This window comes from Phoenix dactylifera, unplaced genomic scaffold, assembly GCF_009389715.1.
Source record: "Phoenix dactylifera cultivar Barhee BC4 unplaced genomic scaffold, palm_55x_up_171113_PBpolish2nd_filt_p 001248F, whole genome shotgun sequence".
NCBI lineage: Eukaryota > Viridiplantae > Streptophyta > Magnoliopsida > Arecales > Arecaceae > Phoenix > Phoenix dactylifera.
Window position 1 is genome coordinate 22,069 of NW_024068583.1, and position 18,493 is coordinate 40,561.

Sequence of the window (18,493 nt, forward strand, 5' to 3'; positions counted from 1 at the left end):
TGGAAATACAAAGAGAGGATTTCCTCATGCACAATGATCCTTAGTGTTTTTCCTGTAAGAGAGTTGGTAGATGACTGTCATGAAACTCTCTCTTATATATATACCAGTGACATGGATACTGTTTTCATCCACTTTCCCTCTCAACTCAGAGTTTATATCTGTCTAACACTGCCTAATAAATCTATGGTTGTGTCTTGCAGGCTGTAGGTACTTGAAATTCTCAAGCGCCTGGGTCTCTTACCTCCATTCAACTGCTCTGTTTCCAATGGATATCCGTGCTGTCTTGATGGGAAATACGCATCATAGTATTTGACTGCTTGGCACGTCCCTGCTTTCTTGCAGCCTTTGGAAACATTCTAGGTAACATCTTAGCTCATTAGTTCTTGTTTTCTATCTTATGTTCTTTAATCAAATTTTATGTTTCTAAGTTTTAACATCCTTCTTTTGGAAGCTGGTGAATTTTTATTATCATTGCTCCTGAATTTCCTGTCTTTGCCTCTGATCAGATTTTTATTATGGAGAGAAGTGACGAAAATGCGACATTATGGTGTTGATGTGTATTTGGGGTGAGGACAATCCCAAATCAAACTAGTTTTTTAGAAATCATCAGTTTGCAGCTACCGAGACCAAAAGAAATTATTGGTTAGAATCTTTAAATTACTCCTATAGTTAGGCTTCTCTGTGAAACAATACCCGGATATTGTTAGAAGTTATCGATATCTGGACTTCTACTATACAATTACAAAATCATCTGGACCTAATTCCCAAAAATTGTCTTGGAAGAATCCTTGTTTCTGTGTGGGATATGTGGATATTCTGTGAGTTGTTGTTGTCACAAAAGTTGTGCTTGTAATAAATCATTTTATTCAATTCTTTGATTACATCAATAGTGTCAAAGTATAAGGTCATCTGTTATCTTTACTTGGATTTACTTAAAATCACTAAATAACCTGGTTTTCAGCTCTTTTTTTAAAAACTTCAATGGTAATAGACCCCCCAAAATACCCTATTTACATGAAACAACCTGGGTTAGTTTCTGATAGTCCTCTGGTGATGCTTGGTGTTTGTTGTTCAAGGTCCAACAGACTACTATGTTTGTCATATCAGATAATGTACATGCAGCCTTCGCTAGGAATAAGGATTTATCAAATGGTTGGGACAAACTTGGATAATTATGGTTGCTTAATAGATAATTTACAAATATTGAGATCAGAAAAGCAACGAACCTATTAATTCTTAACCTCGTACCGAGTCGTATTAATAGAAAAGCCTTGAAGTCCATTCTAAAGTTCCAAAGTATCTTGGACCTACTTGCCACTCTAAAAGTGGAAGAACCCTAAGAAAAAGAAGGCTGCAAAGATTCACTTCTTTTTATTATGCTTGTCAACATCCAACAAACTATTATGTTTGTCAGATCAGATAATTCACATGTGGCCTTTGATAGAAATAAGAATTTATCAAATAGTTGGAATGAAATTTGATAATTATGGGCTTGCTTGATAGATAATTTACAAATTTTGAGATCAGGAAACTAACAAACTTATTGATGCTTCTGGTTCTGATAGTGTGTTATTTTCTTTTTTTTTTTGGAAGTAAGATAGTCATATTATGTTTAGCTTCTCCATTGACCCATATTTCGTAGCTGAAGAGAGGGATGCATGGTGCAAATTATCTCGTATCCTACCTGTTACTCTAAAAGTGAAAGAAAGCTAAGCAAAAGAAGGCTGCAAAGTATCTCTTCTTTTTATTGATAGTTCCAGTGTATGATGTATGCCAATCCATGGATAAAGCAATGGCTTTATCTAGTCCAAAGTAATGGCCATGCCATATGTCATTTCCCTTCCTGGTTCTCTCAACTACACTGCAATAGCAAAGGACAAATTCTTCCTCTTGGTCTTGCATTTTTAGAGGAGACAACTTTCCCACAAAGTTGCTGTTTTTTACCCCATTTGTCCGATGTTCTCTAGTTGATATAGGGCCAAGAATCAGGTACCACATTAAGTATCTAGAGTGACAAGGCATTACCTAAATGCGAAGATTAGCTAATGAAATTAAGACGGATATTAATTATGGTTTTGTTGGGACTTCGCAGAACACTGCGGACGGAGCATATATAGTGTTGTTTACTGTAAGATGAACAGTGTCACCTCTTAATGTAACATTATACCCCTATTTGCATGTTTCTTCTCCAAGATCACCAAGAATCCACCCGTTGATGATAGTCATCTAATCGTGAGCACTTGAATATAGCACTGCAACATTAATTTTTTCCACTAGAGTTTCATGATGAATATATGCTTGCAACCCGTAAGGGGCAGGTTTTAGACAATCTAAACCAGCTACCATCTTTTGGCGCATTTGGAATATATAGTTAGATCTGCAACAATGTGTGTTTTTTTTTCCCCTCAGTACTCATCAGACTCTTTTCCCTTAAAATCAGAATGTATCACTGTCTAAAACTGCGTTGCTTGGTATCGGTAAGGAATAAAGCTTCCAAGAACCAAGAAATGGCAGTGCTCTCCTCTTAGCTAGCAATGAAGTAAAGCAATCATGCAGCAACGAGAGAGAGAGAGAGAGCATGAGTAGAAGATAAAGTTAGATGCAACTGTTGCTGCCACAGCGCATTGATAATTCCATTCAACTCACATTCCTGAATTGACCCCAGAAAGAAAAAGAACAAGAAGTACTGAAACATTGGCAGCGTTTGTTCTCTCACCTTCTCTCTACCAAACGACCATGGGACAACTTGCCTACATGGAACTACTTGCCTCTTCCTGCCTTCCTCTTTTTCACTGCTTAGCCTAGTAGTTCAAAGGCCATACCTTGGTCTCATTTCACATTGGTAAGCTCATGGGCCAAGATGGTGGTGGACAATATAAGAAGGCGATGGAGAGGGAGAGGGAGACATGCTGCTAGATATGGTTGGAATGGTGTGGTTATGAACATTAGTGGGGAATGGAGCAGTGGAAGGAGCCTGAGTGCTGGTAGGAAGCGGAAGACCATATGGTGGTGGTGGTGGTGGTGGGAGTTGGGGACATTGGTAGCATTTGGTGAAGAGACCAAAAGTGTCAATCTGGTGGATGAAGTTGGCCATGCTAGCCCAACCCCCAAACCCGAATCCCACCACCAGCACCCAACCCACCACAAATGAGTTGATTGTGTACGTGCCAATCCACCTCCCGACGAACCACGGCGGTGGCTCCACCGCGTTCTGCAAAGCGCAACAAAAGACGTGTTAGTGTTTAGCTAGCAATATTTATCGCAACGTACGTACTTATGAACTCCTCGGATTTGGGATGCTTGCTTATTATCATGGCGTCTGGACACGGGGTCTGGAAGTGCTACTGGTCGGCTGATAGCCTGGGTGGTGCCAGGTGTGACGTACTCACACGGAGGGTCGGGTCGGATAACCGAGCCGGCTCACGGGTGGGGAGGGTATAAGTAAAATAGGTCGGCGTGCCCAACACACGACCCGGTTTGCCCGCATCGAACATTCTCCTGGCGGGGTGGGGGGCCCAGTGGGGGCTGCTACGCGGGGTTGGGCTTGTCCCTTCCTCCCCCTGCTCCTCTTTTTTTTTTTTATTTTAGCAAAAAAAAAAAAGGTATTGATTCGATTGATTCTATTAAATTCGAAATTCGTTCTTGAAATGCGATTTTCTTACATGTTGCATGCATTTTAGTCCATGGTTAATACAGGTATTATTAGTTAATTGATTTCACCACTAATATTTATATTGTACTGCATCAATCACTCTAGTACGAATGATGCAACAATGTAGGCATGAAATATAGCTACAGAAATTTACCTTTTAAACTACAAATTAGCATGAGGAACAAGTTGCTCTCCCCAGAAAAGCATAAGGGGCATGTTACTCTGGAGACAGTCAAATCCATTTGTTTACTATATTTAATGTGGTCAGATCTATTGCGTACGCCCCAGTTGTCTGCCGGGTGGGTTTTTTCACTTATCTTGATCCTGCATTGATGTTATAAATTCTCATTCTGTAACTTATTATCTGCTTTCTTTTCTTCTTCTTCTACGATGTAATTTATGCAGACTGCATACTTTTTTTTTTTTCATTTGTTCTGAATAAAATTTAGTGAGTAATGTGAGTTCCTCTCATTACTGTCTATCTTCTAAGAAAAAATAATGCAATAATAATTTTTTTTCAAGGGGTTAAACGCAAACCAAAAGAAAAAGAATAGAAAAGGCTGAAGATTTTATTTTTTGAAAAAAAAGGGGAAAAAATTACCTCCCGGGCGGCGGCGGAGCGGAAGGTAAGCATGTGGGCGAGGGAGGGAATGACGTAGACGGTGAAGCTGACGAGGAGGGAGCCGACGGTGGAGTTGATGGGCCCGAAGAAGGGGAAGATGATGGCGAGGAACCAGATGGGCACCACCACGGGGAGCCGCGCCGCCGCCCGCTTGCACAAACTCCGGCAGTCGTGGAGCCCCACCAGCTTCTCCCACACGAAGTAGAGCGGCGTGCACGCGAACCCGAACGTGATGAACTGGTGCACCAGCATCAGCACCACCGCCGCATCTCTCCACCCCGTCCGCGGCAGCAGAGCTAAAGCGTTCGAGTGGTCGAGTAGTAGGTCGCCGAACGCCCAGTAGACGCTCGCCGCCGACGGCAAAGTCAGCGTCATCACGTACAACGTCGCTAGCAAGTAGATCGCCTTGAACTTTTGAGGCTTCCACATCGCATGCATGATCTCCCTGATGATGATATATGTTTTCTCTCATTAATTAGTCCTAGCTGGCTATTTATCTAGTGTTATTATTAGTATTATTAGCAAACTATTTTTTTTACTTGTAGGGCAAAAAAACAGGATTATGCAGGACGTCGATTGGTCCATATGCATCTGTCGTAGTCGAGCATGCAGTTGGCATGCATCAGTGGATGCGACTGCCTCCTGCCTTAAAGGCAGTCAATGATAACTTGTTTGCCCGTCAAAATTAAGCATGCGAATACTGTCAGCTTTCACAGAGAGAGAGGGTCTTGGCGCTCTACTTTGAAGAGCTAGCTAGTAGCAGTGTTTATGTGATCGAGTGGATGGATAAAGATAACAAAGAAGTGAGCGAAGCTGCAGAAGAGAACAAATGTTGCAAGCAGCTGTCTCTAATTTCTTTATTTTGAAATAAAAGAAAGAAAGAGAAAGAAGCACATGTGTACGTGAGATTTAAAGCGTTAGGGACTCTATCTAACATAGTGAAAGTGTGCATTGTGAAGGTCTTCCAAGTAAGTTGATAAGATGGAGGGCGAGTGGTGGGAGGAGTATAATTAATGGTCCCATTTGCTGGTCAAAGAAGAATACAGATCCGGATGATGCATGCACCACTAAAAATAAAAAATATCAGAGAAAAGAAAGGACGAGGGGGACAGATCACATCACATGGGTTTGATGTGCGGGTTGTGTTTGTTTACGTCGCGTACAGTGGGGAACCCAAGAGCTGTCGCCTTACACTGTAACAGCGTGCCCACCGAATGTGTAGAGAATGTTTGTGGCGCCTGTAAAGTAGAGAACCAGCTTCGTTGGTCCCGAATGCTTCACTCCCTCCACCTGTCGTCATTTCATCACCCAACATCCCGCGTTTCAAGAGACAAGCTAGAGAGAGAACAAAACATAAATAGGTTCGGGCTCCTGTGATACAAGAGGAGACTACACACCTGGCCATGAAGAAGGGAAGCAATGGTGAGATACCAAGCAGTGTAGGTTGTCATTAGGAGGCCCAAGAAGGACCATATCCTATAGTTGTGGAAGGATGGGATGAACACTGTGGTGGCACAGCAAACCCCAAAAATATAGGTCCATGTCCTCTTGTCCAGCTTGTCATTGATGTAGTATATGTTGCTGACACCGAGGAGACACGGAAACAACCATAGATCAGCCCTCTGTGTGCTCTTTACCCTCCCTGTAGTAATCTTTGGAAAAAAAGGAAGGAACAAGCAAAGAGCAGCTAATACCTAGCACAAGCAATGAGCTGAATGACGGATCCAAAGAGAAGAAAAGTGCAGTTGAAGGCCAATCCCACGTTCCTCCAGTGCTTCCCTAGCATCCCATCTAGCACCTCGAACCACTATTTTTCATAACAAAACAAGAGCGAAAAGCATAACAATTAAAAAAAAAACCCAAGAAAATGGCCTTGGACGGTAGTTGACAGTAACCAAAGATCAGTGGAGAGAGAAATACCTGGATGACATGGTTCCTGAAGTCCACCTTCTCCCTCTCCTTCCGAGTCCTATACTCCACATAGAGAATACTGATGAGGTAAGCCGTCCAGCTACCCATGAGACCATAAAACAGTTGGAACAGGATACCACTCATCATTCCCAGCTGTGAGAAAGAGTATGGCAGTGTAAGTAGCACCTGGGCCACCTGAGAGCCAAACCAATCCAATGTCAGTTCATTTTGTGGTGAGAAATGAGAAGAAAGGGAAGGAAACGACGAAAGGGAGTAGCGAAGGGGTGTTGGACCTGGTTGGAAGCGCAACTGAACCAAGCGTCATAGGCTGAGCCGCCATGCCAGAGGAGGCTGGAGAGCCTTGATTTGACGGTCCTGGAGTCCCCCTCCTGCTCCATCTCTATGTACCTCCCTACCATCACCGTCTCCACCACCTTGTCCTCGTTCCCGTTCGAGGTCGACCCCATCTCCCTCCTTAGCTTTGCGTGCTCTCTCTACTAGCTCCAAGTTCTCTTGTTCGTTATTCCTTCGTCCTTTCCCTCTCTCCCTTGTTTGTGTTGTAGCCGACGAAATGGCACGGCTAGGAAGCTACCGTTTGGACTTCCGCTGGGAAAGAAGCGGGTTGGCCTTCTATTTATATTGCCTTCCTGCTCCACGCGAGCGGCCCTACCCGGTTCACTCGCGAGTCCTCTGCACCCGAACCACGAGGGTTCGCCAATCGTGATTAATTAAGAGTAAAGGCCTTATTATTATTATTATTATGTTTAATTAAGAATAAAGTCATATTAAAATTATTACATTAATTAATTCTTTTCCCGGTAGCTTTCCACCGCCCGCTAAAATTACTGAAACGCCCTGAAGTGTGTGGCGCCGCACCCATGAAGAGTATTAACTAATTTTGGATTATACGTGGGTTTCCCATGACGCTTGGCTCTACTCCTACGTACTCGCATACCGGACCCGTTCAATATTAGATGTTACCAATTGTAGGCCTGGTTGGATCATGGTCTAAGTTTGGGTTCAGTTTATTCTAGATTCTTTTAACAAGATCTTAATTAAGCATGTCAAGTTCAGTCCGGAGCATTGACTTCCGGGACGAGAGGGGTCTCTCCTGATTGGTTTAGTTTCTGTCTACTTCTCCACTTTTGCCTCGAAACCAGTTTCTTAGCATATTTATCATTCTATCATTCTCCCTCTTTTTGCTTTTTATTGAAATTTAACACCGGTAGAGACTGAACTGATCATCGAATTAAATTTGCGTAAGCCAAATCGGACCATGTCGAGCAGCTTTGGCAGTAATAAATAGATCAAAGTATAGATGAAAATTATAGAAAGTATTGGCATCGTTCGGTCCAACTCCAACTCAAGAATATTTTTTTTACTATTAAGAACTAAGATATAAAATCAAATGAAGTCAAGATTCAAGCCAATATTCTGTGATTTCAATATCCAATGATTCTACCAACCGTGCTTGTCGGCATTCTCAACCTTAAATATAAATGGATCCAGTGGATCCAATTCTACAAGTCAACATCTAGTCCAATTTTGACATACAGCCACCTAACTTTTCTTAAAGTAAAAAGTATACATGGCCGCCTAATTTGATCCAGGGTTGGGGTTGGTCTAGGTTGAGTTTAGATGAATCCAAACCAAGCAGAAGCTTTTAACTTATTTACCTAGCATGTCCATGATGGCGATGGACGGCTATGATTGCCAATCTTTTATATGTGGCTTCGATCCATGGTTTAAAATGTGCAATCTCGGAGGTGAAGAGAGGAATTTCCTAAGGAGGATCTCGGCAATGGACGTGCTCAAAGGAGAGAGAAGGAATAAATTAAGAGAAAAGTTGAGAGCTGAGAAGGAGGAAGACCACATTATTGCATCCGGGCGAGCGTGTTCGCTTTTGCGAGGGGAGGGGCCGCAAAGGCGCTTTACCACATGGGGGCCGGTGGAGTCGAGGAAGAAAAACAAACCAAAACAATGAGGTTGGAGAAGCTTGGGCCCGCCGTATGTGTCAGGTTGGGGCCGACAGGCGGATCGAGTGTTTGGGCCGTGTGCCCCGGGGAAACGGCAAACTCCTCTGTAACATTTCCCTCCTTTCCCTTACTGTTTTCCCTTTACTTTTGTTCTCTCGAGGCCTAGTGCTTGCTCCACCACTTTCTTTTGGAACGCATCCCACACCCCCATCATGCTGGAATTCTTTTTATCACCAAATTGTTTGTGTGAGAGAGAGAGATACACGCCCCTTTGGCTCTAAACCATCTTGCTACATATTTGTCATACCCATCTTCTCTTGCCCATATGAACTTAGTTTGGTCCGCGGAGGAGGGGAAGAAACAAGTATGGTCGAAGGAGAAATAAAGAAATACTTTGTATTTGATTGAAGTTTTTAAAGAAGAGAGATAGAAAGTAAATTTTTCATGAAAATAAGATTTCTATATCTGATAAGAAAGAAAAATTCATATGGGACATGAAAAAGTTCAATTCCTACTGGCTGAAAATTGGAATTTCTTTTTTTCCAAAAGTGCTCCTAAGTTTTTTTGATAGAATATGGTAAGGTTTTTCTCTTTAATAAGGGCATAATCAATATTTTATATAACTTTTCTATGAAAGTAAATGCTTAACTAAATATAAGCTATTTTGAAATATGGCATTTTTCTATGATCAACAAACATATAAAAACCACTTTTTCAGATATATTATACCCAGGAGTTAGGCATCAGGCATCAGCTTTTTAGAAAAAAATATTCTAGTGAATAAAAATTATTTCCATAAACCAAACGAGTTCCATATCTCATATGGAAAACAATAGGGGCTCGTTTGGTTCGCAGAAAAAGGAGGGGGGAAAGTGTGGTCAACGGGAAAGTAATGAAATGCCTCTTGTTTGGTTGGAGTTTTCAAAGAAGAGAGATGGAAAAGTTGTATTCCCATGGGAATATGATTCCCACATTTCGGGCTCGTTTGGTTCGCAGGAAAAGGAGGGGGGAAAGTGTGGTCAACGGGAAAGTAATGAAATGCCTCTTGTTTGGTTGGAGTTTTCAAATGAGAGAGATGGAAAAGTTGTATTCCCATGGGAATATGATTTCCACATTTCATGGGAAAGTCTTTCCCATGAGAAACATGGGAAAGTTACTTTCCCATGAGGTGGGAATCACTCCTTTTTTATTTTTTTCCAAAAAGACCCTTCAGCATTAAAGAAGCATTAAAGAGGCATTAAAGACCTAATTTTTATTAAGGGCATAATAGGAATTATACTTAACTTTCCTAGGAAAGTGGATGGTCAACCAAACATAAGTACTTTGGAAATTTGTCACTTTCCCATGGTTAACCAAACATGCCAAAAGTACTTTCCTAGGTATCCTCTTCCTAGGAATCTGATTCCCAGGAATCATATTCCTAGGAGGAAAAATACTTCCCGCGAACCAAACGAGCCCTTCAGCATGGGAAAGTTACTTTTCCATGAGGTAGGAATCACTCCTTTTTTATTTTTTCCCAAAAAGACCCTTCAGCATTAAAGAAGCATTAAAGAGGCATTAAAGACCTAATTTTTATTAAGGGCATAATAGGAATTATACTTAACTTTCCTAGGAAAGTGGATGGTCAACCAAACATAAGTACTTTGGAAATTTGTCACTTTCCCATGGTTAACCAAACATGCCAAAAGTACTTTCCTAGGTATCCTCTTCCTAGGAATCTGATTCCCAGGAATCATATTCCTAGGAGGAAAAATACTTCCCGCGAACCAAACGAGCCCTTCATGGGAAAGTCTTTCCCATGAGAAACATGGGAAAGTTACTTTTCCATGAGGTAGAAATCACTCCTTTTTTATTTTTTCCCAAAAAGACCCTTCAGCATTAAAGAAGCATTAAAGAGGCATTAAAGACCTAATTTTTATTAAGGGCATAATAGGAATTATACTTAACTTTCCTAGGAAAGTGGATGGTCAACCAAACATAAGTACTTTGGAAATTTGTCACTTTCCCATGGTTAACCAAACATGCCAAAAGTACTTTCCTAGGTATCCTCTTCCTAGGAATCTGATTCCCAGGAATCATATTCCTAGGAGAGAAAATACTTCCTGCGAACCAAACGAGCCCTAGGAACTAATGAGAATATGCAGTGATGGTTATACCTTAAAGCTATTAATTGGTTAAACTAATATAAGCATTTTCAATCAGAGAAATGCCAAGAAATTTTGAGTATAACTGTAAATTTGAATTTACGAGGCCCTTTCTTTAAAGAAGATAGTCGGCAGGTTTTCTACCCCGGTCGGCCCGTTACATTTTGTTTGTGATGTGAGCAATTTCATTCAGAGATGATCAAGAAATTTCGAGCACAACTACGGCTTTGAATTTACAAATTACAAGGCTCAATGTCAGGCTGATAGCTGGAAGGGTTGTTGCTATGGGTAGTTCTCTTACAGAAAAAAAGAAAAAGAAAAAAGTTGTGGCTAGTTCTCCATGATTCATACGAAACAACTCGTGATTCTTCCACAAGTATTCAAAAGGGAGAAGAGGTCAAGTTTGATAATGAATTCAACAATGGGGCATTAAGTTTCACATTTGAAAGCACTTGTATGGAAATAAGAAGACCAACATCATCTTGAGAAAAAGAGGACCAGCAAACGCAGTTTAATATGTCAAAATCAAATTCTTTAACCATATATTCTCTCAAAAAAATGTTCTTTAACCACATCTACTGTTTCACTGCATGAACTCTTTGTTTCTCGAGCTACCAATTAAAATCCCTCTTGGCCTCTTTCCTCCGGAAAAAAAAAGCCTCCAATCCCTCCAATGTGATGCTATATATTATTTACCCTACTCTTATCTAGTATTAGTTTCTTGTGTCAACAATGGTGATTATAGCAATGCAAATTTTGTCTCATCTAGCATTCTTATTGTTATTGCTGGAAATTGGATCCAGGGGTGATCGGAAACCAGGAGAAGGAGCTTCTGCCGCAGGCTGTGGCCTATGGCTGTCTTCAGCAGACCTGCAAGAAGCTCAGGCCGGGAGATCCGATGAAGGCCCTCCGATATTTAAGTCAGAGAGGATTTTTAGAAATTTTAATGGAGAAATCTTTTTGTCGAGGGGGGAGTTCCTCCTTCTTTATAGGAGGGGGTGTAGCGGTTATTCGCAATCGGATGCGATTACACAAATCTTGAGTTAAATAAATTACCTTAGATGGCACGGAATTTCAGACTAGCTGGCAATCGGTTGAGATTGCAAGGATTCAAATTTGACGGCTGTTGTGATGGAGACTGCGGAATTTGATCCCGAATATGGAGGATTTGATGATCCCTTCTTTATGCAGACGTCCCGATTTAGAGACAGGCTTGACCTTCGGTGGAATTGGGGTCGGTCTCAGCTTCTGACTAGATCTTTCTTGGCCTCGAGGTCAGTCAAACTTTGCTTAGCGGAGGCCGAGACCATGCTCGCCGAAATCATGCCTGCCGAGACCATGCTTACCGAGATCACGTTCGCCGAGGCTAGGCTTACCATCGGATTTGGGTGTTTTAATCCTATGCATTGGGTGATCCACTTTTTCCCCCATCACTTATGATGGTGGGAATTATAAGAATACTTGACAACATTAGAGGAAGTTTTAGGTTTAGCTACATGGTAGGTCTATGCAATCATCGCAGGATAGCATGCCTTAAACGGTTCTAGCCAACCTAAATGCTACGATCGAATGTGCGCATATATTCAAACAGTAGCTTGTTTTTGCCCATTTTGACATCAAGAATTCCATGCACCTCTTGTATTATTCATGTATTGTTTCAAGCAGTATGCCTAGTGAATATAATGAGCCTGCACATGCCATGATTTGATGAATCTTCTTCCATCTCAAATCAGACCCCTTCTAATTGCTCTACCTCAGCCTTTTGTTAGAGTTCAAGCATTAGGTCATGCCTGCTCAATCCTATAAATTTGGCCAGTCCATAAAACCAGGAAGTGTTGTGCTGAGTTTATGCTCTTTTGTAAATTGTAACTAGTTCCAGATTGGCAGTTCATACCATATGATTAGCAATGATTGAAGTCCCACTACTTCAGTTGCTACTCATATTATCTTCTTATTCCAGTTCTCAACATCGATATACTAAAGGCTTTCCATCATAAAAGTATATAAGAGAACTGGTTTCCAATTGCTTTAGTGCTACTGCTTCTGAAAGAGAAGCTTTTACAGACCATAAAAGTTTGACCAAACAAATGCTTTGCTGAACCTTTATTTCCTAGTTCAGTTATTTAAAAGACCCGGTCAAGTCACAAACCAGGGACAGCATTAATTCAAATTTGAAAGCAGAGAAAGGATAGGATGGACACATAAAGCTTCAAGAATTTTAAAGAAAGATCCTTTTGTCCAGCCTTAGAGAGCAGGACTCTACATTAATTTCCTTTGCGAACTATTGAAGCCATCGTAAAGTGCAGACCTTCTCATGATTTCTTCAGAGTTTTCACGCGCTGGGCATGGGGTAAATGATCTTTAGCTTTTAGTGCACCATCTCAGAGCAATGAACAACAGAAGAGCATGAGGGGTTGAGGAGCAATTGTGGGACTCGGGAGATCCCCCCTCTCACTTCCCAACAGTAGCTATAGGACTCCATGATGGTCCCAAATTCCATAGCAAAGCACAAACTGTGCCTCTGCCCGTATGCACAGTATGATGAGATCTCTTATCATCCCACCAGAACCAACATCATATTGTCTTCCTGAGGAGCTCCTTTTTCCTCCTCCTTTTAACCCTAAGATGAAGGGACCAAAACCAAGTTCCCATTATAGCTATCTAACACGTAGAGGTCGAGAGTAATGTGGTCAAAGCTCTCTAGTTTTCATGAATTGTGATCCCATCCTTTATCAGCATTGCGTAAAGAGGCCTTCATTTAAGCCAAAAGGTGGCAAAAGATTTGCTTTGTTTAAGTGGTTCGTTAAACTTTGTACTCAATGGGCTTGCATCACCATTGGGACCCATATGGAGACCATGAGAGCAGGAGTGGGATAATGTGGTGCAAGGAGATCATGAGCGTTATCACACATGCAGGAATCTAATAGAAAAGCTAGCAAGCATTGACACTGCAACAGCTTTCTCTCTTCCTTATGCTTGTCCCTCCAATATCCCTCACTTGCTGAGGAATAGAAGAACAACATAAGAAAACCATGTGAGGCTGTCTTCCAGCGACAATAGTACTATGGGGCCGTGGACTACGCTGTTGGGATTCTCTATTGTTGCCTGGGCCATGGACAGATTGTTCCCAAAGTTCTTTTCGACTCCAAAATAAAAATACGTTTTAGCATCCCTTTAATTAAAATTTACGACAATAATAGTTTGTACACACTGCAACTTGATTAGAAATGCATGTTCGGCTGCAAACTTAACAACAAGCAAAAATATTTAATCTCTATATCTTGAAAGATGATGATACAGTTTGGTTGATCAACAGATGTATCTTTGTTTGTCGGGTGACGAAGTAAATTTTATTTTAAGCTATATAGCTTAAAATTCTTGATGGCAAGATGTAAATAAATGCAAGCGTCCATTTTAGGATATTGCTCAAGATAATACCTCTATTTATCAACATATTGATATGTTAGATTTTATATTGTAATCCTTTTTAACAAGCATTTTGAAATTTTATAAAATAACTTATCTTTTGCATCGATATAAAGTAAATTCACGTGCGAAGCACATGCCTGGACTAGTGTGTGCCAATGAGTAGAGGACTCGAATCAATACGAGTTTATTAGACTAGATTGGAGATGCTCATTCACTCAAATGAGCTACAAGCTTCAAAGCGTATCCAGTGTTACAAATTAGGTTGGAGGCAAACCAAGACTTGACACGAGCCAGAGCCACCTTCGACTTGAACCCAATGAACAAGTCAAGATCTCAGTTTGAACGGGCTGACGTCTGGGGGCCCAACTCGACCCAAGAGCCGTTACTACCTACTTGTTAGGTCGCTTCAAGCTCAAACTCGACAAAATTTTATAGACTTTCGATTCTTCACCTTAGTTCAGGTTTTATTTGGGCCAAGTTGATTTGGAAGAAAGGTGACTGGAAAAGTCAAGATGGCATGCGCCAAAAATAAAATTGTTACATAGATTAGTGAGGTTCTTCATTTTTATTTTCTTTTGTAATTCAATGATAACATTATAAAATTCATAAGAATACATATTTTTTTCCGAAGGCTAAGAAGTTAGTGCCGGAGAAAGAGCACGTCGAAAGGAAAAGCCAATTTTTTGTAGGGGGGAGCTCCTATAGAAAGTATAATCAATGGATGATTCGAGATTCCAACAACATGAAAAAAGACTAAGATGCGGAATAGAGATTTGAATATAATTGTAAGCTTAGTCTGAGTAAAATGTGTTTGATACATCAAAAGGTGTTATAAAATTTTTTGCAAGGCAAACCGGATTTTTAAGGAAATTAGAGAGCTCTTGTTTACCAAGATGGAGATTAACAGTACCTAAAATTGATTATATTCCAGATTTTGTATCCAAGTCTAATTCAAAATGGGTGACTAGGCCTAGTCAAAACCCAAGTTGTAGACCAGGTACGCTGATCCGAGAGGAGCACAGCCGATTTCATATATATATTATTGGAGCTTTTGGTTGTTGTTATTATTGAATGTTTGCCTGTCATCTTGCTTCATTTAAGCACTTGCTTACTTTAAACTTGACTCAGATCTTACTCTAATAAACACCTCTTGGTTCCTAAATGACATGAAATAGAATAATAAGTAGTACCTACGTTTTGACTTCGTCATGTTAATATCAATTTATTCAATTATGACGTGTCTTATTCAAAAGAAGATAAACTCTAGCAGTTTTGAAAATGGATCCTAATTGCATGGTTCTCTAAGTTTCCATCATTTAGCCATAATTAATATCTTTATGAGTTGAAGGCTTCATTATCCTCCATATCAAGCACGAAGAAGATGAAGTGATAACAGGTAGGGCATCCATGGTTGGGCTAGTCCGCATGGTTCGATGATCCAACCTGAGAAAATCCGGGCTTGGGCTGTAATTTTAACTTGGAAGCCGCGTCATCCTCAAATATTCTGTGCTGGGCCTGCGTTCAGTTGTCCGCTAAACATGAATATGAGCTTGACATGGCCCGGCCCAGTCCCAAATATTACCCACGGTTGAGCCGGGCCTTGGCTTGGGACCCTTGGGTTTAGAGCTCATCATGGGCCGAGCTTGGCTCAATAATGACATAGGCCTATCCGGAATTCTGACTTAAAATGAACCGTGTAGGCCCGAGACTCGGCCCATAGTCAGCTCTACTTGGCTTGGTCGTGATTGAGGCCAGGTTGGGCTCGAGCTTGATCTCTAAGGTCCATGTTTCTTTCAACCCTAGACCCAATCCAGCCCAAGCCAACCCATTACCAGCCCTACTAACAATTTAACTTCAAGGTGGTGATGCATTAACGATTTGTTGAGTTGGACTTGTACTTCCTGAGTAAGGTTGGGGTTCACTAAAGCACAAGATCTATAAATTGGAGCAATGTTCGATTTTTTGGTCGAGATCTATTTGAAACCTCCTGCTGGTTCCAGCCTAAACTGACAAAAAATAGCCGAACCCTTGGATTGTTAGAAAATCCATGCTGCCTTGAAACAATCTAAATTTTATTCATTAACCTCAGCTCAGATTGCTGGTATCGAACAAGTAGAGCATCTTGGAAGACATCACAGAATAGCACACTATGCGCAATGTTCAAACTGCATCATTTTGTGGGTTTTGTCCGGAAATTAAATTGTTTGCTAGTGCTGGTGGGTCACCCAGAAATCTTGTTTAGCATAAAGACAGACCACTATTAATGAAACTGTGAAATATGGCCGGATGGAGAACTGCTTGAGATCTTTTATTCACATTGTTGGTCAGTGATACGACAAACCATGACTTGAAAATTTCTTGTTAGTCCTCACTCTTCAGAAAACATTCTGCCAGCATCACTCGTGGATCGCTTGTGGGCTGATGTGGTTTGTGATAGGAATTTTTGGAAGCTTTCGTATTGGCATCAATTATTCAAGTACTTTTGAGAACTCTGATAGGGGTTACTAGCTATTTAATCAGATTCCTTTTTTTTTTTTTTTTTTCTTTGGAGATTCCTGATAAGTATGCGAGAGGAACAACTCGTAGTGTCTTTTTTTGACGAATGATTTGAGGCACCTTTTTCTTGTTGATTAATCATTCATTTCCATGATTTTTATATGAAGCAAGATAAGCCAGCCTTGCCTGCTTCCATGGGCAGTTTTCACATTGGCAAGCCTTGGAATCCATGGTGAGGCGGAGGATTCGGTCGTTGCTTTTCTTAACAATATTCTCCACAGTGTGCATTACCACCTAAACCTATTCAAAGACTTTTTTTTTTCTGTAAATCAGATTCATTATTGCCATCTAATATAAATGCAATCATGAGAATCAAAAAATAAAATATAAAAAAACTCAAAACAAACATCCATCACAATAATCTGTAAGATATCCTCTGTGTGATTGGCCACATATCATGCCATCAAATCCAATATATTCAATGGCTCTCATCGTGCTGCTCTGAGCTTGTATATTTTCCTTCTGCTGCTCTGAGCTTGTATATTTTCCTTCTGAATGGTGCTTTTTTTTATTTTTTGGTAAAATACTTAAATGCTTTACACTCGAAACTTTCAAATGTTATACATCACCAACTTTTAAAAAGCGGTATTAAAGGATTTGAATTGTATCTTTTGCATGAAAGAATGATAGGGTTTTTTTTTTGTAACGTCAATTATTAGATCATATCGCATAAAGATGTCAAGATACTTGCCATCCAACGAAAACACCATTCTTTTTAATTTTTTTTTATTATGATGAACTAAATACATGTTCGCTACAAATTACTGAATTTAGTGCTATACTGTATTTATTTTTTGAAAACAACAAGTATTGTTAACCAAAGAAAATAACTCAGAATAAAGATAAGATATATTTTGACCAAAAACTCATGCTCAAAATAATAAATTTTATCGAGTACGGGCTTTTGTCGATAAAGCCGAATCCAATAATTCAAGTGGAGTTTTTTATAACGTATCAATAAGATAGATTCAATGTACATAGATCTCAAAGCAACTATGATCCAAAAGAAAAGAGAAGGAGGAGGAGGAAAAATGCATAAAGTTTAAAACCCTAGTTTGCAAGTCGTTTGGGCCATCTCGTGTGGAAGGAATCCAAGGTGCATGATTGTTTCGGAAGCTATTTTTTTGGAGCTTTCGTCAGTAGTCAGAACGCCTTTACGTGAAACCTTATCTTCCCTCTATATAAAAACGAACAGTATAATTAAAACATCTCAATTCGGTGAACGTCTTCGCGGAATAAGGAAAAGGGTCCTTAGGGCACGTTGAACGACACATGACAACGGCCGCTAAGGGCGGTACAAGACGTTGGGCCACAAGCGCCAAACCTGCAGACGTAGGGCGTTGGAATTTGGTTTGTCGACACTTGGGATAACGTTACAATTTCCCCAACGTCATAATTGTCCTTCTTTCAATTTTCTAACGTTTTAGGTACCCAACTCTAACATCAATGCAAGGCACGGACACCATGTAGGCTATACTACTATTTTTTTTTTTTTTCAATTGCTTGTGATGTAGAAGATGGATGGCCTTGTTGCTTAAATTTTAGGTGATGAGTCCTGTTGAGCGATCTACATTGGAATAAATTAATAATCAACATATGTATCTTATTTGTTATATACTGAAAGAAAAAGAATTCTGAATTTGAAGGATCTTTCTAAAAGATTCATACTCTCAAGCATGTCAGGGGGGAAGAAACAATATTGCTCATTTTTCAATGCATTATACTTTTAAATCACTATTTATTACTTATCATCTACGTATTTAAGTATGTTATATTTCTTAACGTGCAGGGATTTGGTTTGCTGATTTCCCAATTGAGGAGGAACATGACTTTCCCCTCTTTATCCTGGATTGTGTGGGCGGACCATCTACCGGCGAAATATCATTGCCAATGCTTTGAAATCGTGTGAACTTAATTCTATGCGAACACCGGGGTATTCTTTAGCTTTTCGTTTGCGGTCCTCACGAAAGATGAGTGGTTTTAGGTTCAAGAGCAAAGCATATGGATGTGCTGCATATACATGTGAAAAATGGATAGGATGTTTTAATTTGGCATGTTGATTGAGGATAGTACGTCTTGATTTTATATCGGCCTAAATAGTTATGGTTTGTTGCATGATATATGGTGCTAGCTTTGCACCTGAGATAAAAAGTAATGCAGTGCATAAGAAAAGACGTCGCAAGTTCCAGATTATTTATACCTT

The 18,493-nt window shown here is 40.3% G+C and overlaps 1 protein-coding gene across 1 annotated transcript; it reads right to left on the reverse strand.

The window, feature by feature from the left end:
• Positions 1–2,595: 2,595 nt before the first annotated feature.
• LOC120108273 (auxin transporter-like protein 2) lies at positions 2,596–6,734 on the reverse strand. The gene is made up of 7 exons (XM_039121868.1): positions 6,479–6,734; positions 6,195–6,380; positions 5,969–6,081; positions 5,672–5,855; positions 5,467–5,564; positions 4,254–4,719; positions 2,596–3,211 (listed from the first exon to the last, which is right to left on the reverse strand). Exons 1-7 carry the CDS (start codon positions 6,650–6,652, stop codon positions 2,849–2,851), a joined length of 1,584 nt encoding a protein of 527 aa, XP_038977796.1. The 5' UTR covers positions 6,653–6,734; the 3' UTR covers positions 2,596–2,848.
• Between the last annotated feature and the right edge of the window lie 11,759 nt (positions 6,735–18,493).